The 24,520-nt window shown below is 51.4% G+C and overlaps 8 protein-coding genes across 8 annotated transcripts; 3 read left to right on the forward strand and 5 right to left on the reverse strand.

Annotated features, from left to right (window-relative positions):
- Positions 1 to 1,203: 1,203 nt before the first annotated feature.
- On the forward strand, positions 1,204 to 1,887 carry HO133_006415 (uncharacterized protein; the record flags this gene model as incomplete). Its single annotated transcript, XM_037297313.1, has 1 exon — positions 1,204 to 1,887. The coding sequence occupies one exon, from the start codon at positions 1,204 to 1,206 to the stop codon at positions 1,885 to 1,887; it is 684 nt and encodes a 227-aa protein (XP_037147438.1).
- Positions 1,888 to 7,354: 5,467 nt separating this feature from the next.
- Positions 7,355 to 8,082, forward strand: HO133_006416 (uncharacterized protein; the record flags this gene model as incomplete). The annotated part of the gene is made up of 2 exons (XM_037297314.1): positions 7,355 to 7,505; positions 7,580 to 8,082. 2 exons carry the CDS (start codon positions 7,355 to 7,357, stop codon positions 8,080 to 8,082), a joined length of 654 nt encoding a protein of 217 aa, XP_037147439.1.
- A 1,182-nt stretch (positions 8,083 to 9,264) lies between these two features.
- HO133_006417 (uncharacterized protein) lies at positions 9,265 to 10,374 on the reverse strand (the record flags this gene model as incomplete). Its single annotated transcript, XM_037297315.1, has 1 exon — positions 9,265 to 10,374. One exon carries the CDS (start codon positions 10,372 to 10,374, stop codon positions 9,265 to 9,267), a length of 1,110 nt encoding a protein of 369 aa, XP_037147440.1.
- Positions 10,375 to 12,164: 1,790 nt separating this feature from the next.
- On the forward strand, positions 12,165 to 13,835 carry HO133_006418 (uncharacterized protein; the record flags this gene model as incomplete). The annotated part of the gene is made up of 1 exon (XM_037297316.1): positions 12,165 to 13,835. The coding sequence occupies one exon, from the start codon at positions 12,165 to 12,167 to the stop codon at positions 13,833 to 13,835; it is 1,671 nt and encodes a 556-aa protein (XP_037147441.1).
- A 664-nt stretch (positions 13,836 to 14,499) lies between these two features.
- HO133_006419 (uncharacterized protein) lies at positions 14,500 to 15,834 on the reverse strand (the record flags this gene model as incomplete). The annotated part of the gene is made up of 4 exons (XM_037297317.1): positions 14,500 to 14,794; positions 15,086 to 15,465; positions 15,528 to 15,598; positions 15,645 to 15,834. The coding sequence occupies 4 exons, from the start codon at positions 15,832 to 15,834 to the stop codon at positions 14,500 to 14,502; spliced, it is 936 nt and encodes a 311-aa protein (XP_037147442.1).
- Positions 15,835 to 17,237: 1,403 nt separating this feature from the next.
- HO133_006420 (uncharacterized protein) lies at positions 17,238 to 18,508 on the reverse strand (the record flags this gene model as incomplete). The annotated part of the gene is made up of 5 exons (XM_037297318.1): positions 17,238 to 17,482; positions 17,541 to 17,563; positions 17,691 to 17,940; positions 18,029 to 18,388; positions 18,496 to 18,508. The coding sequence occupies 5 exons, from the start codon at positions 18,506 to 18,508 to the stop codon at positions 17,238 to 17,240; spliced, it is 891 nt and encodes a 296-aa protein (XP_037147443.1).
- Positions 18,509 to 18,950: 442 nt separating this feature from the next.
- Positions 18,951 to 19,575, reverse strand: HO133_006421 (uncharacterized protein; the record flags this gene model as incomplete). Its single annotated transcript, XM_037297319.1, has 2 exons — positions 18,951 to 19,349; positions 19,546 to 19,575. The coding sequence occupies 2 exons, from the start codon at positions 19,573 to 19,575 to the stop codon at positions 18,951 to 18,953; spliced, it is 429 nt and encodes a 142-aa protein (XP_037147444.1).
- A 1,620-nt stretch (positions 19,576 to 21,195) lies between these two features.
- On the reverse strand, positions 21,196 to 23,096 carry HO133_006422 (uncharacterized protein; the record flags this gene model as incomplete). Its single annotated transcript, XM_037297320.1, has 5 exons — positions 21,196 to 21,384; positions 21,443 to 21,568; positions 21,625 to 22,064; positions 22,120 to 22,549; positions 22,608 to 23,096. The coding sequence occupies 5 exons, from the start codon at positions 23,094 to 23,096 to the stop codon at positions 21,196 to 21,198; spliced, it is 1,674 nt and encodes a 557-aa protein (XP_037147445.1).
- Positions 23,097 to 24,520: the final 1,424 nt, after the last annotated feature.

The following is a 24,520-nucleotide window of genomic DNA, read 5'->3' on the forward strand; positions in this document are numbered from 1 at the left end:
TTTCTGTGTATGGCGGCGTTCTTTCATAGGGGATAGCTGGCTGCGCTTGAGGAACGGCTTGTCCCCTGATGTTGTTGGGGTACAAAGAGGGAGGGCTTCCTGTGTGGGGAAGAGCTGGCTGTCCATAGGGAACAATTTGGCCTCTCATGTTGTTAGGATACCGAGTGGGTGGAAGTCCTGTAGATGGTAGTTCTTTGGTGACGGCTTGCGACATGGTGTTGCAGAAAAGCTTCAGATTAAGGATACTAATTGTAGAGAAGAGAAGTTTGAGGTTAGTTGCGACGAGAAGCGAAACGACGTTTCATGCATGCATGCATGGAAGGGATGAAAGAGAAGGAGCGACGGCTCTAGGATCTGAAGCAGGTATGAACCGTTGGAAGGATTGAGCGCATTACTCTCATCAGCGACCCGAAAAAGGAATGCTATCGTAAGACTTGGGACTATGCTGTGGTGCCGTTGCGGGGCTCCGCAGGCGCAGATCCTCGGATGTGGAGGCGCAGTCCAAACTGCAAAAGTCCTCTGATTGAGCGATGAGCATCGAAAACACCTCACTCACATCACATGTTTGTACTCCATCAATGGTGACTACAACAATGCAACGTGAGCGTGGTACTAACTGAAGATGCACTCAACCCGTTTGATCCCTGCCTAGCGAGAGAGATGAGTCTCGGAGTTCCTGCGCAAACTGTGGAAATCCTTCGAGGCAACTTAGCCGGACCAATCCCAGCCACAGCGCCTACAACAGTAGGTAGATGAGATGCTGAGACTCGGTCTTTCTGCTCTTGTTCTGCACTGATATTAAGCAACGACAATGAAAGCACGGAATGCGAGAACCCCAGTACCTGGCAGTATCTGGGAGCGCGCAAATCAAGTAGAGAGTATTATGCAATCTGCTGCCTCGTCAGTCCTGACAAATGCCATGAGGCAGCGATTGAGGTCGCATATTCGATTGGCGACTGCCTCCACTGCTCACACCGTCTAAATAGGTCGTATCTCAAGCCTAGAGCAGCGTTGGCTCGTTCTCGAGAAAATAGATTCTAACTACGTTGCGTGATTTCTGGCGACAGCAGAATTGGCGCACATCTATTTCACGACCACCATGCATGCCATATGTGGCAACATTTGTGCTTCTCTCTCTCTTTCTCTGCTTTCGAGCCTTCGCATAATTGAAGATCTACTGCTTATACTGCATTTGAGCCTTCAATGCTATCTCGCGCTTTGATCATCTGCTTCGCCTTTTCTCTACTAGTCACTACATTTGCCATCCCTACAGAACGCATTCCAACTGTTGGAACGTCAAAGGATGCAAACCCATCGACCTTCTCACCTCCAACCTTATCAATAGTCATTCCGACAAACAACCTCACGATCACCGCGACCTGGCGCCCAGTATGTATACCCGAACACCCGGGCCGGGACCCCACAAAAGAAGCCAGCCGGATCACTCACCCAGCGGACTGCTATCAGGCCGTCCACAACATGTTCATCGAAGGATCTGACCGCGAGCTACTGGTGTGGGATAGGCAACGAATATGGGAATATGGAAGCTGTGGCCTGTGGCTTGTGGCCATGCAGGGGCTGCCAATTCACCGTGACACTTTCTCTAGAAGTGAAATTGCATATTCTGCAGAGAGCGTTCGGCAGGAATGTGTGAATGCAGAACACGGATATAGAGGGGGACTCGTACGGATAGCCGCGGGCGTCTTTCAAGTCGGGATATCTGGACCAGTCGAGCCATCGTTAGGGAAGTGGAAGGAGGGCACCATGTTGAATGCGACAGCTTCGGAGAAGAGAGCTGAAACCCTCTCAGTGGAACCTCTTGGGTCCAGCGGTCTTGCCAAAAAAAATCAAGATGAGGACAGCGAAGTGGAAGAGGCGGAATTGTAAACAATGCTTTTTCGCTGCTTCAGAATTGCCGGTACGGTTGCTGCTCTGTACGAAAATTTTCGATTCAACTCAATTCCGGCCAAGCTTTCAATTTTATCCGGCTGCGGAGATCCTCACTTCCCTTTTAAATCATTGACATCCAGATGTCTTATATGCATTCTCCGTATCGTACTGCTGGTTCTGGGCAATGCAATCTGCGCCGGCAGAACCCGACCGTAGAGCAACACAGCCACGTGAAAACAAACATACTCTTGCTTAAAGCTCGTTGCTGATATTCAAACACTACGAAAGATAGCGCTCGTATGTTTTCCCAAGGAACAAGTCCCATGTCCTCGCCAACTTCCCGACTTTCTCTCTTCATATCGGGCAGCCTATTTAATCCACGAATCTTGTCGTCTCTCGATCACTACACATGGAAATGGAAATGCAGGTCCACTTCTACATTACCGTTGGTGGTGCCTGGGAATCAGTGAGCAATAACGCCCACATACCCACTCCCGAAGACCGAGAGACAGAGAAGACGCACCAAGTCCCGTTGCGTTCCCAGTATATCCTCCCTTCACATACCTGGATACGATCACATCTGTTTCTTCCAAGAATAGTCATCAACTCATCGATTCCGTTGATCCATTGTCGAAAACTTGCACAACACTCTATCATGCCCTGTTCACTCACCAGATCAATCATCTTGTAACCTCACAAAGCCGATCACCACCACGAGAACTGTACATCTACCACCAAGGAACCCACTGGGCGACCCGACCGCAACCCCTGGAGTTGAGGGCGGTCCCAAAACACGTGCTGCTTGCGTCGGATCCGTATCTTCCACAAAAGCACCGCAGCGATGGCGGATTTAACCCCTGCTGGCGACCGTAGGCGAAGGATCAGATGCTTGCGGGCAGACAGAATCGGGACAACGGTTGGATTTCATCACGATGGCGAGGTGGTTATCCCCTCCTGTTATCATCAGCTCCTCGTCGACCTAGAGCCCCTTACTGTTCGAACGCACCGTTCTTCCATGTGCTTAGACCTCACTATCGATGGGACGCTCGTATCTCTGAACACAGCTGCTCAGTTAGTGGTTGGCTCGAAAAGAATTCCGCTCAAAAGCGGGAGCGCGGGCTCAAATTGGCAGACTGCAGACTTAGTTGGTATAACAATGGGAGAATTTGGGTCGGGAGGATTGTTTGGACCCTCTACTACCAGCTTGCCATCGCCAAGACAAGGTAGTCATTCAATAGGGGCTGTCAATGGTACGAGTAGCGGTGTGCAAGACTTTGAAGGTGATTCCGCGCGTTTAAAAGGCCACTTCCTGTGGAGTAGGACGGCTGTGTCAATATTTGCAATGCCTGTTCTGGCATTTGTATACTAGATATTGATTTGTACGTCGCTATTTCCTACCCTTATAGATCCTCGTAGCAAAGCAGCCTATCGACATTATCAGCCCGTAACGCTGCATCAAGGGTACAACAAGCGTAGATTGCGGACAAGATCCTTATGCGAGGCTAGAACCATCATACTCCTCGTCAGATCCGCCTCTCTTTGATCACAACTGAACACAGACTCCACGACTCATGTCTTCGCACGTGGTACCATAGCGCAAAGTCACGAGACTGTTGACAGGTGCAGAACTAGCACAAGCGTTGACGATTACGAGCAATCTAGAGCAGTATGTTCCTCATTCGAACCGTGGTCTTACCTCCAAGCTAGATTTCCAGTACAACAGAACCTGCACCCATTCACGAAATTGGCAAGGTTTGAATTGACATCCTCACTAGACGCATCGTTGCTGCTTGAAAGATGTTGCACAGCTTCTTCGAATTTTTGCACACTCTCGAATAACATATCAGTCACTTGGTTGACGCCAAACAGTGCAAAGTCTGCAGCTTTTAGGGACTTATGAGATCTGCTGTGGCCCTTCGCGCTATCAATCCGTATCAGTCCTTTCAGCCGGTTATTATGACTTCTCTGTAGACAGGAATCGCACCGTACCTCTCAAGCCAAGCTTCCACATCCCGGTGTAGCGTGTCAAGGTAGGGATTGATCCTGCGAGGCCAACCACTGAGCTTCGCCTTCAGGTCGGCTATGGCGATTTTCTGGCTCCGTAATGAAGCTAGAACCGCCTCTCGGTCGTACGGACTCATATTTAAGGAAATGTCAAAGATTTGCTAAAGATGTTGAAGATTAATTCCACTGTGGGAAAGCGGATTCTAGATTTGCGAACTGTTGCTAGGGGCACGTTAGCATACAATGGCATAAATAATTCTCCCTGATACATGCCAAAGTTGCTGTGCTTTCAGGCAATCCTGCAGAAAATGGGGTCTGATAATTCAATAAGTGTTAGAGGTTTTCTTCGATGCGTTTCCAAGACAGTCCAGGTCCATCCACTACTTGAATGATTAAAAAGTGTTAAATATGTTCTTCGATGCAGGTTTAATTTGCCATGTGTTATAGCTATTATGCAGAAAATGGCTCTGACTGCTCCTTTCAGAGTTGAAAAATGCTTAAGAATCTCTTCGGTGCAAGTTGAAGTTGCTATGTGTCAAAGCACTTTCGCAGAATAAACGACTCGAACGCTGCTTTGAGAGTTGGAAAATGTTAAAGATATGCATGCTAGAGTTGCTACGTGTTAATGTAATTAGGCAGTTAACGGGGCCAACTGCTGCTTTCGAGAATTGAAAAGTGTTAAGAAATTCTTCGCTGTAGGTCAGAATCTCTGCTCCTTTGTTTCTTTGACCTGTTCGGTAGGGTCATTTTTTAGGTATCTAGTAGAGAGGGCGACAAGAGTCCGCTTTTGTAAAGACAAAAGACTTCTAACCTCCAAAATGTGAAGATTTGCTCGCATGTACAATCGCCTGCAGCTCGTGAAATCCTCCGTCGTCGCGTTCGGCTCTGGCGGTTCCGGATTTCCATCATCATCATTGCCCGATCTACGAGGATACCCCGAATGCCTGATGCAACTGGGACACCAATCTTTGTTCGTCGGGTTGCAGTTGGCCTTTCAAAAAAGGGATAAAGAGGCTCCGTTGCTGGATCGGACTTGGCCGACGCTGTTCAGCTGGCGGCGGTGGAAGAGAGGCCATGACTTCTGAACCGTAGCCGAGAGCGGCAATATATAAATGAAACCGGTCGTCTGCGTGTTAATGGCAACACGGTGAATGCAGTCAGTGATACACATCCTCTTCTGAAAGCCCACGTTCTCAACTCGAGATGAATGCTCCGTACGCTCCCTTTGGCGCTGAACCAATCGGTTTCAGGGTCCCAGTGGATGGTGCAGGGCAGGATTGTGTCCTACTACATGGCCAGTCTACCAACCACTCGAGGGAGCATCGCGCCCGAATCCACAGATCCGAATATCCCACCTGTTATCGACCCGAAACTGTGCCGCAGAATCTGACCGTTTTACCATGCGCGGGGGATGTCGCGTGCAATCACGGCCGGTGCTCGGAATACGAGAAGGCAAAGAATTGGTAGGGGGCGAGACCCTATCAAAAGGGCACAAGTGTCTGCCGTCCGCTCTGTCAAATGAATAGATCGATGTGGGCTGGAAGCTCGATGGTATCAGTTGTACGCATGGGGCCGCTTCGTGTAGTATGGGAAAGATGGCTGATGCCGGACCTAAAGTCTTTGGCTGGGGTTTGTGGATGCGGTTGTGATCCAGGCCGTTGGCGCCGCACCGTCAGATTCCAGTATTTGCGCTTGCTGAGCAGGCTGTCGACATAGTTTTCGCTAAAAATGGATCTCAGAGTGAGTCTGTCGTGGTCCTCAGAGCCACTGGCAGCTACCGCTCTTCGTGTCACGAGTGAGACTGCGGAACGGACGATATTATTCAGGCGAAGTCTTAAGATTGTATATAGGATAGACGACAGGAGATACATAGACATTCAAGGTTCACGGTTTAAACACTCCCGAGGAACCTTGCATGAGAATTTGGTCTTTACTTCCGTTTCCATCTTAGAAAAACGAGAACAGCTTTGCAGACATACGAAATCCTTACGCCGAACGCACTGCTATTCGATCGCTTGACCGTAGGCAACGACGATTGGGGTTTTAGCATAGTGCCCGCTTTGTACAGATATAGCTCTTAGAGGTAGGTCCAACTTACAGAAGGAAGAACAAGGTAACGACAGCTCTAGGATATGAAGTACAGCCCCTGAAAGTATCAAGACCGTAGCAGCCCTCTACGGTGGGAGAAGCTCACGGTGGCGACGCTGACGCTGCTGTAACGATGCTCGCTGTCCTACAGCCGCCGATTGGGAGGCGCAATCCAATCTTGGGCAAGGCTTGCACACCTCGTATCTTATCTAGGCAACAATACTTCCCAGTGGTTGCATACAGGGTTGTGCTTGCTACAGGTTATGTTGTAGAATTGACCCGACGTGAATGGAAATTGAGTTAGCTCGTTCCCCAGAACAGATTAGCCGAGGATTGCCCGGAAAATTTTCTTTGTGCCCCTCTGCTAGCATCTCTTTCTCTTTATCATCTCCAGTCATCCCAGCAACAGCAACGAAGAACCTGGCATATCTAGATAAACTAAATCTATGAGATTCTCATACCTACTAGTTGTCCAGCACTCAAGATCGAGTAGGAAATTAGAATCTCAAGTTGAAAACGCGAGGCCAGATGTGGCCGCGAGCGGTGACCAATGCATGTTTCGGTCACTCCATGATTCTTACGCCAGATTGATTGAGTTTCATTGCAGCGCGCTCACACCAATCTAGCGGCGCATTTAAGCGCTGACGTGCGGTCTCGCTAATCTCACGTCGAATCGGTAACCATACGAGTAAATCGATGATGATTATCACGAACAATGCCCTTGCCCCAGTGCCATCTATCTCGGTAGGCTCAAAGTGGCTCCGCGGTTCTGCCACCGATGGAACCCGTCGAATGTCTGGATACAACGCATACGTCTGAGACTTCTGCTGTGGCTGCGCAAGGTAGGGAGATTGCTTCTTGACTATTCCTCGCGCCGCGGCGGATGAGACCAATTTGCTTGACCGATTGACCGCATTGCCTGTTCGTTCAATGACCATGCCAAAGGAAAGCCTTTATACTATCTACATGAGGAAGCGGACTTGCTTCAGTCATTACAATATGGATCCTTGGCCTAGTTTAGGGATCGACGAGATCACCGAAACCTGCATGACCGAATGCGGATAGCTTCAAAATCCGCGCAACGAGGAATTCGGTCATCGAGAATTATCCCACGGGTCTAACGCAATATTCCGTTGTAGGGAGCACGAAATTCACGTTGCAGTTCGTACCTGCGTAATCATCACTAGACATGAAATCAAACCGTCCTTCGGTGAGCGTTGCTGCACGTATAACACCAGCATTAAATAGCCATGCGCATCTTCGCGTTCCTGTGTTCTTAACCCTTTGACACACATTGCTGCACTTTGGGTGCACGCCGTTTCCTTCTCTACCTTCGAAAACCCGCTCACTCTAATTCAAAACCGCAACTACAATGCTTTCCTTAATCGCCGCAGCGGTGTGTCTCATCGGCAGCGTCCTGACCCAAACACCCCCCAGCTATACATTAGCCGTCACCAACCAGACGTTAGGCCTATCATACGGCAGTGTCTCCGTAGAAGCCGGCGAGACTCTCCCCTACAAAGGTCAGCACCCCCCCTCCCATTCCCATTCCCATTCCCATTCCCATTTCCACTTCCCTACTAACCCTCAAACCCAGTCCCCTCAACCACCCCCACCCTCAGCAGCACCCTCCCCCTCAACGAAACCTACATCGCCATCATAGTCGACACGACCGCAAACCTCAGCTCCCCAATTCCCGCCGACCTCGTCTGGTTCCAACAAGACGTCACCTTCTCCTCCGCCGGCATCGGCAGCGCAAACACCAGCGCCCAAGTCCCCTACGTCGCCCCTTCGTCCGTCGGCCACGCCTACCTCGCCCTCCTCTACACGCAACCGCCCGGCTTCATCATCCCGTCCAATTTCCCCTACAACGACACCTTCCGCGTCGCGTTCAACGTGAGCAGGGTGGCGGTGGATTTCCACTCCCCGCTGCTCGCGGCCAACTGGTTCGTCCTCGGGAGCAATTGTTCGGCGCCGAGTTACACGGCGTCCTCCGGGTATGGATATGGGGCGAGCACGGGGTTCGCGTCCGGGACGCACGGGCCGTGGGCGAAGAAGACGGGGGCGGTGTATGCTAATGGGGCTGCGGGGAGGTATTGAAGGTGATGATTGCGGGAGGAGAGGTCTGAGGATCGGGGTAATGAATGGAAACAGTAGAGTGTGCAAAAAGGCGTTGGTGTGCCTAAAGGAGATAGAGCAAAGGACATACACCATGTCCCAGTCTTGGCACTGAAAATCAATAGACCTGAGCTTTTGCAATACTACCTAAGCCATCTGCTCTGATCCGGAGTACTCTGGTGACTAAGAGACGCGCTCCGCATGTCTAACATCCAATCCTGAACCCCAATGCCTCCGTCACCCTACCCTACACACCCTCATCCCGGCCGAATATCTTCCCACCTCATCTGAGCTCCACAGCGTTCCTCCCGAATTCAACACCGACAGCACTCAAACCCCTTTCTCAAACAGGCGTAGCGCTCAGTCCCGACCAACGAAATTGATTACAAGACCGTAAGATTCGACACAGGCGATTGGACAGATAACAGTCACGCCATCGAAGTATTAATTGCAGTCGTCAACGGCATATACAACAACAACGAGTCACAAGCCAAAACGGAGAATCTCATCCTTACAACTCCAGAAATACCGACATCCGACACAGTGGTGGTGGTCAGGAGTACCCTGTCATGGAATTCATCAAGAGTGACACGTTTTCCGACACGGAGGTCTGAGTGACTGACTACCTTACATAACACGTGTCGTGTCGGTCGCGGAGCCCGCCAACGGTTTGCACAGAAGGCCTACAGGTTCACTCTTGTCTAGGAAAGGAGAAGGCTTCGGTATATGAGATTTGTGTTCGCGTTCGGGGTAGGTGATGGAGGAGGAGGCGGCACGGCAGCCTCGTGCCGGGGTCATTTGGTTGGTCGAGGTGGGTAGGGAGGTAGGTAGGTATGGAGGGGGTGAGCGGAGCATATCTTCTTTTCACCGCGTAAGAGGCGGTGAATCGTAAATGGACATGCGTCCATCCATACATACATCTATCTAACTATCGGCGCACCCGAATGATGTACTCGAGAACGATAGCTTGACGGCGAGCTATGTGAAAGAAAGAAGCGAAAGTGTGAAGGGAGTACGGGAACCAACATGCATGCACACCAAGCTGCTCCTCTCGGCTGGGTAGACCTCATGCTTGCATCCCACATGCAACGTTAGAAAGGTTCTGGGTTACATTGAGCATATAGATAGGCACAGGCAGAGAGGCCAGACGACGGAACCATCGTCTCACGTAGAGAAATCACAAGTCAACATCCCCGGGGCGCCATTCCCCGGCGACCCCAACTCCTTCGCCTTTTCAATGTCATTCACTGCGTTATCCGCCTTATCCGCCGCCGCCACCGCATCCATGAAGTAGCACCCGAGGCTATTCGTACCCGGGTCTATGATGATCATCGCATGGCCACAGGGACAACTCGGATCGGTTAACAAATCACACCAGCAGTCAGCGTCACCGCCGGTGCTGTTGATCGCAGTGCACATGTCCTGGATGGCTGCGTTCGGCCTTTCACAGATCCACATCAAAAACATGGCTTCGATGGGCGTGAGGTCCCCGACCGATTCCGTGTTGTTGCCTTCGGCGATACACTGTCCGTCGCTGCCGTTGAACAAGTGATGGCCCATGACCCAGCCTCGGCCTTCGCCGTCGGGGGTCTCGGTGGGGTTGCCGTTCGAGTCAACGCCGGCGGTCCAGGTGGTGCTGAGCCAGGCCGTGTTGTGGGCGTTTTGGGCGAGGCCGGGACTCCATGCGTAGTCAGTGAGGGTGTCGTTCCATGTCTTACGCAGATTGCTCATTTTGTCGAGGGCTGAGGCGCCGGAGGATCCAGTGCAGGGAGGTGAGTACCATGCGTCCCCATCGGTGGGGTTGCAGGCGCCGCTGGTGCTGCCTGAGGATTTGGGGGCGGAGGAGGAAGATGAGGCGGGGGGTGAGTCGACTGGGTTGGCCTGTATGACTATGGGGGCGGGTGGAGTGGAGGAGACGACGGGCGATGCGATGACTGGGGAAGGAGCTTCGGGAACAGCGGCCGCACTTGTCATAGGGAACGAAGGGCGCTCATGCAGCTGTCCTGCCTCGCCTGCCCAAGAGTAATGACCTCCCTGAGGAAAGGCGTAATCTGCCTTGACCTGAACGGCGGCGGCGGAGGTTGGAGCAAGAGGAGGTGCGGTCCCAACCACCTTGTTCTCGTTGATGAACTCTTGGACAAGAGTGTGAGGACCTTCTTGCCACTGGGAGTAGAAGACGACGTCTTTCTTCTCGTGGAGGTGTGCATGCTTGTGTTGAGGGAAAGCAAGGGCGCCAGCGCCGAGGAGGGTTGAGATGAGGACAGAAGTATGCATTTTGACGTCGTTCAGGGTACTTGTCAAGTAGGTGAAGTTAGGATCGTGAGGTTGTGTATGTTTTGCTTCCTAAGACAACCGAAGCAGCGGATAAAATGCAAGTCTTAAAGGTGTAAAAAAGGTCTGTAGTCTCACAAAGAATGTACTTTCGAAAGTATGATTGTAGCAAGAACCAAGCTCGCAAAGGTCAGAAGCGAATGAATGAGTGACTGTCTGTCCAAGCAGATGAAAGAACGAAATCTGCTTTTAACGACGATGAAAAGAAAGTAAAGGATCGGTAGAGAAGTGGGAGAGAAAAAACACAAGAGGAAGACTCAGGAGTTACCGAATGGATGGCAGTTGGGAGTGAGTGGAGCGGGGCTATAAGATGGGAGGGGCTTCATGTAACTAACGCAAGGCTCACCACACCACCAATAAATTCTTTCTGTGTTTCAGCGTTTCACAAACCCCTTGATTGATGCAAGGCAATAGACGCCGAGCCTTCTACCATGGCCGGTGAAAAACTATCGTATCTGATTGTAGTTACGCAATCGATTCCTCTGAATGCAGGGAGCCAGGGACTTGCGAGGACGCTCTCTCTCTCCTGAAATCGGTGATCCTGCATGCTCGATGCTGATAAAAGTGAAACATGAGCCTTGCTTCCTTCAATCATAGTATCATGGGGGCTCAATCACACTGACGCCGTAAAAGGATTTTGATGACTTTTCGCTTGGCGATTCATGGTTGAGGGCGAAGGATAGGAGGTGGCATAGAAGTTGAAGCAAAGATGGAAAGTCGTCGTAATCGCAATCCCCACGCAGGATGATCGCCCCTGTTTCGGGCCAGGTGGGGCGGCGGTTACGCCCGCTGCTAACCCCGGAGGTCGGCCAGACTGCGCAATACATACCAACATTCATACAGTCATGATGCTACCATGAGTCGACCACATATCCTACGAGGCATGAGTCTATCATCATATTGACTCCCCCGCTCTCTCTCTCTCTATTCACATTTTGATGCTTCCACGAGACAACACTTTTTGATGAAGGGATGGAATTCTACTCGTGCCACACGGGCACACGCACATGAACCGTAGCAGAATACTAAGGCGCGGGGTCCTTAGTGAATCCCCCTGTTTAATTATAATAAGAGGTCTGGCGGTCCACTGCATGGGTCCTTCAGCTTCTATTCTTACGTGCGACATCTTCTTTTTATGCCTTCGTGTCATTTTGGGCATGTTTTCCTCCTTCCGCTGCTCTGTCCGGGTTTGTCCAGCCCAGGAGTTCAGGACTTTCGCGGCCAACGTCGTCCGCCTCGGTCCATGACTCCTACAGCCTTGCCATGACTCCTACAGCCTTGCCATGACTCCTACAGCCTTGCCATGACTCCTACAGCCTTGCCATGGTTCCTACAGCCTTGACATAGTTCCTACAGCCTTGCCATGAAGGTGGTGTGGGGCGGTATGGATCCTGTCTAGACCTGCTTACTACTTTAGTATAACGAGAACTATGATTGGAAAGGTAGCTGCCGGCCCCCCAGTGGTGTGCTTGCTCCGCCTCCGCCATGGGCATGCGTTGGCACTTTGGCATCTCACACCCACTTTATTAGAATCAAGGGCGAGCAATATGAGATTCAAGAGAGGTTCCATCACCTTGTACATCTACTCTCTTTCCCAGTGCCAGCTGACAGGATCTTTCCAGTGTCACTGGTAATGCACCCATTGAGTTTCTTATTTAATTAAGAAGATTCATTCCGTCCATCATCGCCTTTGTTCTCGCATCGTTCTTTCTAGTCTCAGAATCTTCAAGCACATGGCTCCACTTGACTTTGACAAATCGGCCAATGTTGCGTCACTGGCGGGGACTTGGCTGGGAACTATTTTCACCGGTGTCGGCCTGCTTGCTGTATTGACCCAGCTTCGTAGCTTGCTGCTGTATGTGACTGCGGAGAACCGACGATGGAAAGAAAGGGCCGCTGGCGCGTGGGCAAGTTGCATTCTGATGGACCAGTTGCCCAGCAATGGGATCCAAGAAGGCGTAATTCCTACGTTTTCTGGCTGGCTACAGCATTTCTACTTGCAAGAGAAGACCATTGCCACATCGCAAGACGATCATGGAGTATGTGGGAAAAGTTCCTGGAGTAATCTCTTTGGTCGGATGGATATAAAGGCTGCTGATCTAGACGCATACGGTGGGTTGAGACCACAGCTAGCTCCAACGCGGAAACGTGTCATTTCGGGTCGTAACCTCTGGATCCGCCCTTTAAGGTCGGGACTCGGAGATGCGTTAGTTGAAAATGGGAGCATTTCCTACGGCTTCTCGGCGCCAGAGTTTGCAGCACTGATCATCCTTTGCGGTTTCCGTCCTGGAGACTTCGCGCCGCAGAGCTCACGACATTCGACGTCTTTCTATGGCCAGATGCGCGTCGCCGACTACGGACCGTTCTCGCAGATTGCGAATTTCGACTCTCATCATGGATTCCGTGACGCCATCAGGAGCGTTACGACGGGTATGCGTGACGTTCCCGTTGCTCACAGCCTTGACCTTGCGTTTGGTATGATTCCTATCGAGGGTCGTCACGGAAGGGGATGGGTAATTCCCCGTGAATGGAACACCGTGCCGGATATGCAGTTCCATAGGTCTTCGACGGAGGTCTGGAGTGGATATGCGTTGCCACAGCAACTCAAAACGATTCAGTACTCCTTTGAGCGCTTTGTAGGTACCGGAGAGCTGGCGGTTGCGGATTACGCGCAAAGGAATGACGTTTTTGAGGCCGATGATGTTCTGGTAATGGAAAATCTGATATCTTCGAGTGGACTTACTTCGGTAGCGCAATGGTCCGCTGGAAAATCTGGACCCAGGTCTGCAAACATAGCCAGGGAGCTGTTAAATGCTACGCATGCAATAACCGCCATTCAGCCTTGGGGTTTGTTGCCCGTCCTTCCAGAGCATATGGTGGTCGCTGTCAAATTGATTTTGGATCCTTTTTATAAGACGAGAGAATTCACGATTAGGGTCCTGCAACGTGAACTCGAGTTGATACCGGACAAGACGTTTCGGTCCGAGGGAAGAACTGGCGAGGAACTATCGCAATCGCTCAATCTCGTTACCGGCGATAAGGAACGTTTCTTCATTGACGAAAAACACAGCTTTCTGACCTCAACATACCATGAGGCGATGTCTATGGTCTTCCGACACAAGAACATCAAGCTGGAGGATATCAGAATCTCACTTGCTGCCGCCGTCGGATCGAAATTGTTCTGGCTCCGAGAGGGGGCGGAAGAAACCGAGCCTTTCCAGAGAAACGTGAGACTATACTTAGAGCGTTGCTATCTTCAGGCGGAGGAAACGGAAAAATCGCGCAATGCACCCGGGTGGGCTGTTGACATATATGCAAACTATCTTTGGGGCTGGATCACGGATTCCATACCTGCGGATCCAGAGTTGACTAACTATTTTCGAAGAAGGGTCTTTCTTGCCTAACACTGGATTGAAGACCCTGGCCAATAATCGTCACAGTGGGACTGTGGGTTAGTGGGTCGCATATGAGAGTCCAGACTGGAAAAGTCAAACAACAAGCTCTATTTATACTCGGTCCTTTACCAGCATTTGGCTATTCATTCGATGTATCTCTTTCAAAGCCATAATTGTCAAGTGGTGGGTCCCATGTATGGTGGAGAGGAGCTGGGAACCTTCATCTTGACAGGATGTGCCGGTTCAGATTTACTAACGCCGGCGTTGAGAGGGCCCGACCGCAGATAATGTCATTTGATTGTGCCTGTGTGCCTGTTCACTGTTTCCACATACGATTTGTGTTAGTCCAAATCAGCATATCACGCTCTCTCATACACATGTTGCACGCTGAGGGGCAACTAACTGATTTTGGGTGTTTGTACGAAGTTTTTTGCTTGCACTCGTGGGGTGTACTGCCCCAAGTCTACTTTCACTTGCTTCGTCCGGAGATATGAGAATATTACTACCGAGGAGCTAAGAGCTAGCTATGTGCGTACCTCGGCGCAGACAGAGCCGTCGATAGTTTGACTTTTTTTATGCTGCATTTATTCACAAACCTTATATCCTGTCTATGACTTCGCTTTTCGTTGCAAATTGTTGCTTCATAGTATTTGCTTGAAGCCTCTTCGCAACTTCAAACAAAAGACTCCTCACTCTTCGCCCTGGCCATGGTAGATCCCCCATCATCCTGCAAATTGTGCTCAGTCCTCTCGCTCTCGGCTTTCTCCAAGAAGCTAATGCCCCCCGGTATCCGGGCATTGGCCAGCTGCTCAAACCCAGATAGTTCCATGTCACTCTTACGACGTTCCGACGGCCATCTCATCGGCTTCTTCTCAATTTTCTGGTCGCTTTCGGGGTCAATCCCCAGGTCTGAGCGGCGTCCGTTGTTCTTCGCGGAAGAAGATGATGCAGTACGTCTGCTAGTCCAGCTGAGAGAAGGGAGGAAGTTGTCAAGTCCGGCGAAGAGAGGGGGCAAAGTGGTGAGGCAGGCACAGACGATGGCCATGGTGGGCTCGACTTGAGACCACATGTAGCATGTGACTACGGTATCTGTACCCACGTCAGGATACTAAAGCTCTGAAATTTGACATTCCGTACAGGTAAGATCCCCCCCTTTGACCAGTTTAATCGTAATGATGCGCATTAATCCGGCGACACAAACCCTGCCACGCTTTGTTAGCCACAGCAATTTTGCGAATCAACCAAGTCATTCCACTCACAATGTGCCCAAGGCGAAGGTGCCAGAAAGCCATATCTTCTGATGAGTCGCAAGTTTGAGGTTCCACACCATATAAAGCGGCATGCACAATATAACTAGATCGAGAGCCATGTTCGAGCCAGTGGTAGCAGCCCAGTAAGCCTTCAGATCGATACATTGGCTTGAGAAAATACTATCCGCATTGTACCTCTCGGCATCAGTGTGACATTGAAAAGCGAGGCAGAAAAGCGCTGCAATGAGCCAAGAAATGCACGCGATGCCGACTACCGTGGTTGCTCTTTTGAAGCTGGGGGTGGTGAAGATGCGGCGGTAGAGGAGTAGGATGGAGATCTTGACCATGGTGATGGTGAGAGTGTAGGTTATTAAAGATGCGTCGAGTGTCTAAAATGTACAAACGAGTCAGGAACTTCCCCAAGGAAAGGTTTCGAGGTTCGTCTTCCTACCTTCAAGAACGTTGCCATCTGGCTCTCAGTCAACGTGTCAGCATGGTGGCCACCTTTACCACTCGTAATCACTGTATTCGTCAGCATTGAATGGAAACGCTGGAGCATAGGACGAACTGATCGAGCCCACTGCCAGCATGCAATACGATGGGATCAAACTTGCGGCCATCCACCAGTCGTCGGCGCCGAATGTAGCTTTGCTCCTCCATCGTGCCACAAAGCGGAGGCATACCGCCAGGGTCGCGAGAATACCACACGCCACGGTCACGCGGACGACCTGGTCACGTCCTGAATTGTTGGTTTCCATGGTCGTAAGTACGATGAATTCGTTCGTTGTGTGGTCATCTATCCACTTCTCATCGAAACATTGTAACGGAAAGAGCAGACGCCAAGCGAAGCCCGACCGCACTGGGGCTAGGGGGACTCAACACATGCGTGGTGGAAACAGCGAGTGCCGAGGGGAACTCTGGCAATGAAAATCGATTTTGATCGATGCTTGGCGCTTGAACGTACCATAGTAGGTAGTCATTACCGCCCACCAAACTCACGGGTATTCGCATACAATAGCGCCGTCCTTCCAGGATTCCCGGGACGAACCCAAGCTGTCAAGCTATGACACTCAAGAACGGCCGTAGCGATTTTCGAACCCCCAGCCAACCAGGCGAGTATAAAAGGTCGAAAGAATGGCCAGCGCTAACGATAGAACGGACGTAGTTCCCAAAAGGGTGGCAGCGACGGTGGAGTTGCGGGAAGCCGCAGCCATCATCATCATCACCAAAGCGGCCCGTACTGTCACGGAGACCTTCCGTCAACGTTCCTGGAATCAAAGAGCCCAAAGCATAGTCGAAGAGGTTGAGTCATGATAGTCGTAATGAATTTGCACGCAAAGCACCGTCTACGCTGTTCTCCCGCCTTGCGATCAGCTATTTGGGAAGGGACAATGGAAAGAGGCCCAGATGGAAGGAGGGAATTTAAAAGAGGTGCAATATCAGAGGCTTTTATCGATTCCAGAATTCGGTCAATTTTATCGTTTGACTGTAATCGGTTGGTGCATCAATCCACGAGCTAATGCAGCATCTGCCCGCTGGATTGCAAATGGGCTCTTACTACCTACATCAGCTGCGCATTGACGAGACCCCAACGCAGGTTGCCGTCGGTACTCAATCCCCGCTCCGTGATGTAGCCCCGCTTCGGCCCTTTTCCACGTCATTCTTTCATGCCCGCTGTTCAAGCTAAAATACCTAGTCGAATTCGTCCGCTCATCGTCTAGGATACGACCCATGCTGATGAATTCCAGCGGGCCACTGACCGTCGACTCTGCGAGTTGAGGAAAACACACCGCAATATCCGACCGAGATGTAGAACATCGAGTCTTCCAACTACATGCTGTCGGTGCGCCGCCTCATACAGCGGTAGAGGACCGCATGTGGTGGTTAACCTCTACTCTTCGTGGGCTCCTCTCGTCCAAGGCGCCTTTTTGATCTCGAACTTTTAATCCTCGGCCCATTCTCTGTCGAGGCATTCATTGAGAAAGCAACGCCCGCGGGCGCAGATACGATCCGCATGGTAAGCGGGAGGACAGATCGAAGCGGCCTTGGTGGCTCGGCAATAGAGACGGCACAACAAGTGAGTCAATCGCTCGACTTGGTCATAGAAAGCGGGTATTGATCTGTTACTGACGGTGCCTTCCAGAGCCGCATGTGCTTGTGTTTAGAAACCCCAAAGACGCTCCATTGTGATTCCTCTGTCGATGGCCGTACCGTTCGGAGGGGTCCAGTTGCTCACGATGTCGGCTTTGCCTTTTGTTGCGGGATGGAACCGGGTATGATGACGCTTGCCCACTATGATGATAGCGATCTTGGGCATGTCTTCAGGATTGTCGAGATCTCCGCATGCGTTCTGTACTCCCTTGAGCTCTGTTTTCAAAACATCATCAGACTGGCCTTCAAATACCCCTGATGTATGAGTCTTGTATCAGCAATATATCTCAATCTTGTCTTTTACATCACTTACCATCGCGGTAGACGATTATTTCTCTGTGCTCACCCATTTGCGTTCTTGCTCATATAGACGTTCAAGCGCTCTTTCATCATCTCACGATGATCTTTGACAATTTCCTCTTTGCTTTCTTGACAACGCAGACTTCCAGGTAATCGACAAGACTTCGAATCGATACTTGCCACAACACTAGCGATACTTGGGACGCCGTCCATACTGCCAGGAGCCTGATGTGTCACATCAATGCCAACAAGCACAGTTCCCCCTTCTACGGATTTAGGTAAATCCAAATCTCTAGTGGTAAGAGCTTGGTTTATCCTGCCGCTTTTGACGTTGTATTTGAAGGCAATGCCAGCGCTGATGTCTGAGCTTCCTTTTTTGAACCTGGAGCTTGTGATGCAGATTGTACGAATACCTGCAAGTTGACACCAATGTGGCTCAAGATACCTTGGGTTGAATAGCAGACGCTCAGATCCAGCACCACTCATCCCACACAAGCCAACCGCGAACATAATCACCACCGCCTCCAGCCCTCGAGACCGCCGTGCCCCAACCGCCACCAACCATTTCCCCAAACTCCGCAAACGTGTCCGCCGTGCTCCGTAATTCGACCCCGAGGACCTGCTCCGCGGGCGAGCTGTCCGCGCCATACGCGTTTGCGGGCAAAGAGCTCGTGCTGGGGGTGCCCTCCGGGGTGCGGCTGGCCAGCGCCGGTAGATTATGGCGGAGGAGAGCCGAGATCTGCTGGCTGCCGATCTGGCCTTGGGAGACGATGAAGCGCCCATTTGAGGCTTGTGGGACGGTCGCGGCGCGGAGGTGGGCTGTGGCGATGTCCTGTGGTTTGATTTGATTGAACTTGGGATCTTTCGAGCAAATGCCGTTAAAGATGGGGATTTTTCGATCCGGTAGGTGAATGATGATGATGATGATGATGATGTAGAAGGAACCACTTACCTTCACGTCTACGTACAGGTAAAGTCCATTTGGCGGCAGCTCTACGGTTCGGGACGAACTGACAAAGAGAATCTAAATGCACGCGTTGGATTCGTTCAAATCTGCAAGGCTGGGGATGTGATGGGCCGGAGGTCCACAGATCATTGGCGGACACAAAGTGACCAGATCGAAAGCAGGTTTCTCTCATTCCACGTCGTTCCATGCTGGGAAACGCTGTCGTTAGGGCCTAAAGCATATAGGGATCAGATAATGCGATCTCGAAAAGACTGACCGGCTCTCTCAGCATACTTCTCGCTCGCCCTATATCCCACGCCCTTATCACCCTTCACAGCATCCTTCCCATGTCGAGGGATTCCAGTCACCCGCAGTATACATCCTGTCGTTATCGCCAGCGGCAAAATCAAACACAGCAGCACAACTACTCGCGACAACTACCCTCTTCACACTCGGCGCATGCGCCTTAACCGCTTTTCAGATCTCCTCAGTGCCTTGCTTAGCCTGGATAAGAAAATCTTTCAAGTTGTCCGAAACCGCTTCATAGAAAAAGGGGGAAGCGGTATAAATGACCAAGTCAATAGGGGGGTCAGCCTTGACAACAGCATCGAACGCACCGGGAGCGGTGATGTCGGGCACGATGCCGAATTCGAGATCTTGCCGGCTGGCTGCGGGATGGTCGGAACGCACCTGGTCGGCTTTGCTCTGGGAGCGGACTATAGCGCGGACCGAGAAGTTGGAGGCGAGGAGTTGAGAGAGGATGTGGGTTCCGAGGAAGCCGTTTGCGCCGGTGAGGAGGACGCGTTGGACCGTTGCTGTAACATAATTGTGGAATGCTTCTGGGCCTCGAGCCAGATAGTTGTGGAAATCAAGGAGCTAAGAATCCGAAAATGATCAAGGACATTGACGGAACGTGAAGGAATGAAATTGAGTATATAGTACATCGCCTACCCATGTGCATCGACCGTTTCGATGGGCCAGAAGTAAGGGGATCTGTAAGAAGCTGCAGCCGCGGAAGTAACACGATGACTGCACGTTGCTGGAACTTGCAGTGGGTCTATCGTACACACACGTGTTCGGAGACTCTACCCATTTGGAACATGATCAATGCAAGTCGACGCCTGGTCACTCGTGGCTATTTGCTACCGGGTTTTCTCTCATCGTGATGCATCTGGAGATGTATGTACATCAGAAGCTCAACGTGCAAGACGGTCGCCGAGCGAGCATGATGTGCTGATTCATATCGATAACTGATTCTTTCGCCGGCAAGGCCTAGCCTCCCCCTCTCTCGAACAGAACAGGCGGCCGGCATCGCTTTCGCCTTCCGTATGTGCCCAGTATGAATATAGCATCCGTCCATTCCCTTCAGAGAATCTTAAGCCCAGTCCCACAGATGTAATCGACACCCAGCCAAGAACCCTCGTTAACAACAACGCCTTCTTCTCAAGACAAAGGGATGGAATTTCTGACGAAAGCCTCAGGCGACTGCATAACTATGCACGCAGCAACAAAACGCAGCCACCAAACAACAACAACAACGACGACGACGAAGACTCCAGACGGAAAACCAACACCAATCAAAAACCGAGACGCCCACCAGGCCTTCACGACACGCCAAAACCCCGCCACGAATCCTATCCCACAGAGCAAGAAGACAAAGAGGCATACAAGCGGCCATGACGCCATATATACAGGCAGGGTATCAGCGACCGCATACCCAACGAAGCCACAACCACACCAACCCAACCCAAGCCCCCCATCCGAAACACACACACATACCGCAACGAGACCTTCTCAACAACGCCAGCACCATCCCCCCCCTGGTTCCTCCATTATACAAGAAAAACCTAAACATCAAAGTCTCAAACGCAAAGCGCGAACGCATATACATACAAACATTCATACATACATACAAACATACAAATAAAGCACCACATCCACCATCCACCATCCAACCCCCCGCGCCGCAAATGGACCAATCCCAACAACGTACTCGTACACACACATATACGCGCGTACCCACCCACCAGCCTGACTCGCCTCGGCTCTACTGTTCTAGTCGCCGAACCCACCACCCGTCACAAGCGAGCTTGGTGTCAAACCCCGTCAAACCCCGTCGCGCGTCACGGTTGAAAAGGGTGGGATGTGATGTGATGGGATGTGATACAAACATCCAAACAAACAAACAAATCAAACAAAGGACGAAACCAAAGACGAACAACCCCTCTGAGACATTCCGAGGAACCGGGGGCAGTATCCGGAACCGGGGCTGGCGAAAGTTTTTTTCATGTGTGGCAGGATTTTTGGCGACGGGGGTGGATCGCTAGGGGTAGGGGGCGGATGCTGCCTGCCTGCCGGGTTGAGGATTTCCGTGGGTGGACTTGCGACCTGTAAGGGATGTAGGCTGGGCTGGTTGGTTGGTGCCGGAGAGAGAAATGACCAGGGGGGGGTGCATGGAGATGGGCAAAGGAGCAGGGACGGAGGGGTTTCATGTCTGGTTTCAGGGCACACGCTGGTGACTCGGGGTAGCGTTCATGGAAGCATCGTTGGGGTAGGTATTGTTGGAGATTGCGTCTTTGTAGTACGGAGGAACGAAAAAGATGTGTGACGAGAGTAGGGCAGTAAGCGTGACGGGCAACTAGGGTATACTACTCGACTATTTACAGACGCGTACCTCCCATCGGTTTCCCCCTCTCCAAGACCAAACATGTGAAATCGATTCTCAAACGGCCACCTTTTCAACAACGGCAGTGTGGACATCCTCCGGTGCCACGTCCAGAGCGAGACCCTTGTGCGTGAGACCCATCTCCTCGGCGAAGGTGGAGTGGGGCTTCCAGGCGGCGGAGTGCCGGGCGTTCGTCTCTTCCATCATCTTGTCGACCTGTTCGAGGGAGAGACCTTTGGTTTCGGGCTGAGGAGTGACGTGTCAGCTTGTGCGGCATGCTCATGGGGAGAGTATGATAACTTACAACCAGGAAGTATGCATAGGCGGTGGAGACGCAGCAAAGGGAGCCCCAGAGGAAGAAGACCTTGGCGCCGAGGTTCGCGTCACCTTTGTTGGTACCGACCAAGTAAGGAGTGATGACGGCAATGATCTGTCATGGTCAGTATCAACGACATCACCTATTCGTAGATAAAGGCTCAAACTTACGCAATTCCAGAACCAATTGGACGAAGTAGAGATACCGACACCGCGGGATCGAATCGGAAGAGGGAAGATCTCTCCAACGACCACCCACGCACACGGGCCCCAGCTCGCGGCGAAGAAGGAGATGTTGAAGCAGATGAAGGCAATCATAGCCGAGACAGCAGCACTGTCATGTCTCGAGCTCTTGCCGGCGGTAACACCAATGATACCAACGATGAATTGCATGATGATCATCCCTGTGCCTCCGATGATGAGGATCTTGCGGCGACCGAAGCGTTCGACTGTCCAAAAGGAGATGGGAGTCGAGCAGACGTTGACGAGGGTCGTGATGAGGGAGATGAGGAAGGGGTTCTTGATCGTGCCGAGGGAGGTGAAGAAGACGGTTCCGAAGTAGAAGATGAAGTTGATACCGGTCAATTGCTGCATCATTTGCATGAGGATGCCTAGCACGTGGGTGTCAGTCGTTGCGCTTATCAAGAGAAGGCCATGGCGACTCACCAACTACCGTACGACGGATGTTGCTGTTGCCGTTTGTGATATTGCCGGAAAAGCAGTTGGTCCAGCTGCCTAGCCATGTGGTTTGTGGGATGATCTGTAACTCGTATTCGTGGTTGGCAATGATCTCAGCCAGCTCATCCTGGATAAAGTCGGAATCGATTGGCTGTCCACGGACTTTGGACAGAGCCAGCGCGGCAGACTCGAGCTTGCCCTTCTTGACAAAGTATCTAGGGGACTCTGGCAGGATGAAGAGACCAATGGCCAGGATGATAGCCCAGAGGAATTGGACAGCGATTGGGATTCGGTAAGAGCCGGTATCGTCGCGGTTTTGTGTTGCGTAGACAACACAATTGGCTAGGAGGATACCGATTGTAATACAGAATTGGTATCCTGCCACAACCGCACCACGGACAGCTTTTGGTGCGATTTCCTAGACAGTTTGTCAGGATCTTGGTGATACGGTGGGAGCTGGTTGGGGTTTTACTTACGGACATGTACAGGATGACAATGGCAGAGATGAAGCCGACACCAAGTCCGCAAATAACACGGCCAGCGCACATGACACCGAGGCCGGTGGAAGCAGTCTCGAGAATGCAACCAACGCTGAAAATGAAACAGCCCGAAATGATGGTGGTTCGACGTCCAACGAAGTCGGCAATGTCCCCGGCGATGAGAGCGCCGAAAAAGGTGCCGCAGGATAGAATCGAGGTGGTCAAAGACTGATCGCTTGCAGGCAAATGAAAAGCCTTGACAGCAGCGGCATCATTTGGGTCGGGGTAAGGCAGGCCGGTGTATTGACGGATGAAGTATTTCATGGCCAGAACACCACCCATCCAGCCGGTGTCGTAGCCGAAGAAGATACCACCAAAGGCCGCGAAGGCACAGATCAAGTAGGCCCTCATGGTGATGGGGGCCTCGAGGCGCGACGTGTCCGCCGTGCCAGTAATGACAACGGGTGCTACTCCTCCTCCAGGCATGATGGCGGTGATATTAGTTGGAAGTACCTTGGAGCGGTAAAAGTTTAGAGAGGTGAGGTACAGGAGAGATTGAGAAGGTCGACGCAGGGGGGCCGACGGTTCTTATTATTATATGTGTGTGGTGGACAAGACACTAAGGTACTTATTTATCAAACGCCTCCCGCACCCCGCATACTGCTAAGGGGGTAAGTAGTACAGTCAGTACCTTAAGAATTAATCCGTTGGTAGGCCGAAGAAAAGCCAAAGCGAGCGAGGTAACCTCGTCAAGGTGAAGTCCGTGATGACTGCCGCCGGTTGATCATGTGGTGCAACCATGATGATCAATTGGATGATCCACTCGTATCGCTAAGGTACTTTAGTATCGCCGACTGTAAAGTATCACTGCTTGACACCCTCGATACACGTGATACACGTGATACACGACGCACAGATGGATTCTGGCAGAGGTTGGGGGGGGGAAGTGTGGGTGGTAATTAATTTACATTTCACGCCCCGTTTTCTAGCTCGTACGGTATTGAGCTGTGATTGGATGTCAGCTGGTCTAGGTGCAGGAAGTAATTGGAAAAGTGAATGGTCGAGTCAGCAAAAGCCGACCTTCTAAAAGTCGAACCCCCGCGTCTAGCCCATTTCCCCGCTTCTTTTGGGTCACTAGCTCAAGGAGATAACATTGAATCCGGCCTTGTGAGTGGTGGAAATAATAAGCGCGCCGCAGCTGCTCGCAAGCCTTTGGAGCTTGATTTGCTACTTTCAAGAAGATCCAGACGCACGCATGACGGTTTTCTAGCTCCGTCTCTTCATCTGGACCGTCTCGTGTAAGATTCTACAATGCTGAGGGGCGTTGTCAGAACAGTAAATTGCACACCTGCCCTTTTGAATTCACTTCTTCCTGCTCATACGTAATAGGAAATGTGCCGACAGAAAAGAGAAAGATGAGTTTGGGCTCCCTTCGGAGAACGATGTGATTTCCTGGTTTCGAGCTTGGTCCCTGAACCCCGAATTTTAGCGCCCGTTTCGGCCATCTCCGCGATCTGCGTGGTTTGGTGATCTTGGCAGTCTTGGCGCTCGGTAAGCGTCGGGCAGGAAGTGGAGTGAACCTACATTACCTTAGTTTCTTTAGCTGTTGGGTGAAGCAGAGTCGCTGCAGGTCTGGGCCTTTGGTTTCCCCGGATTAACACCTTAACCCTATATGGAAAGTCAAATTGAAGATGGAAATGAAGTGAGGAAGGGTCCCAGCCTCTCCTTGACGCCAAACCCTTGCCTTTCAACCTCCTGCAGTCATTGGCCGATGAGAACCGACAGTGTATAAAGTAGAGTAGATCGTAAAGGGCCCAAGTCTCGAACAAATCGGCGATTGGTCGCCGAAGGATTACACCTTCCACGTGGTAAGATCCGACATCTGAACCCATGTCTGATTGTTGCTTTAA

This window comes from Letharia lupina (genome assembly GCF_014066315.1).
Source record: "Letharia lupina isolate WasteWater1 chromosome Unknown contig_24, whole genome shotgun sequence".
Taxonomy (NCBI): Eukaryota; Fungi; Ascomycota; class Lecanoromycetes; order Lecanorales; family Parmeliaceae; genus Letharia; species Letharia lupina.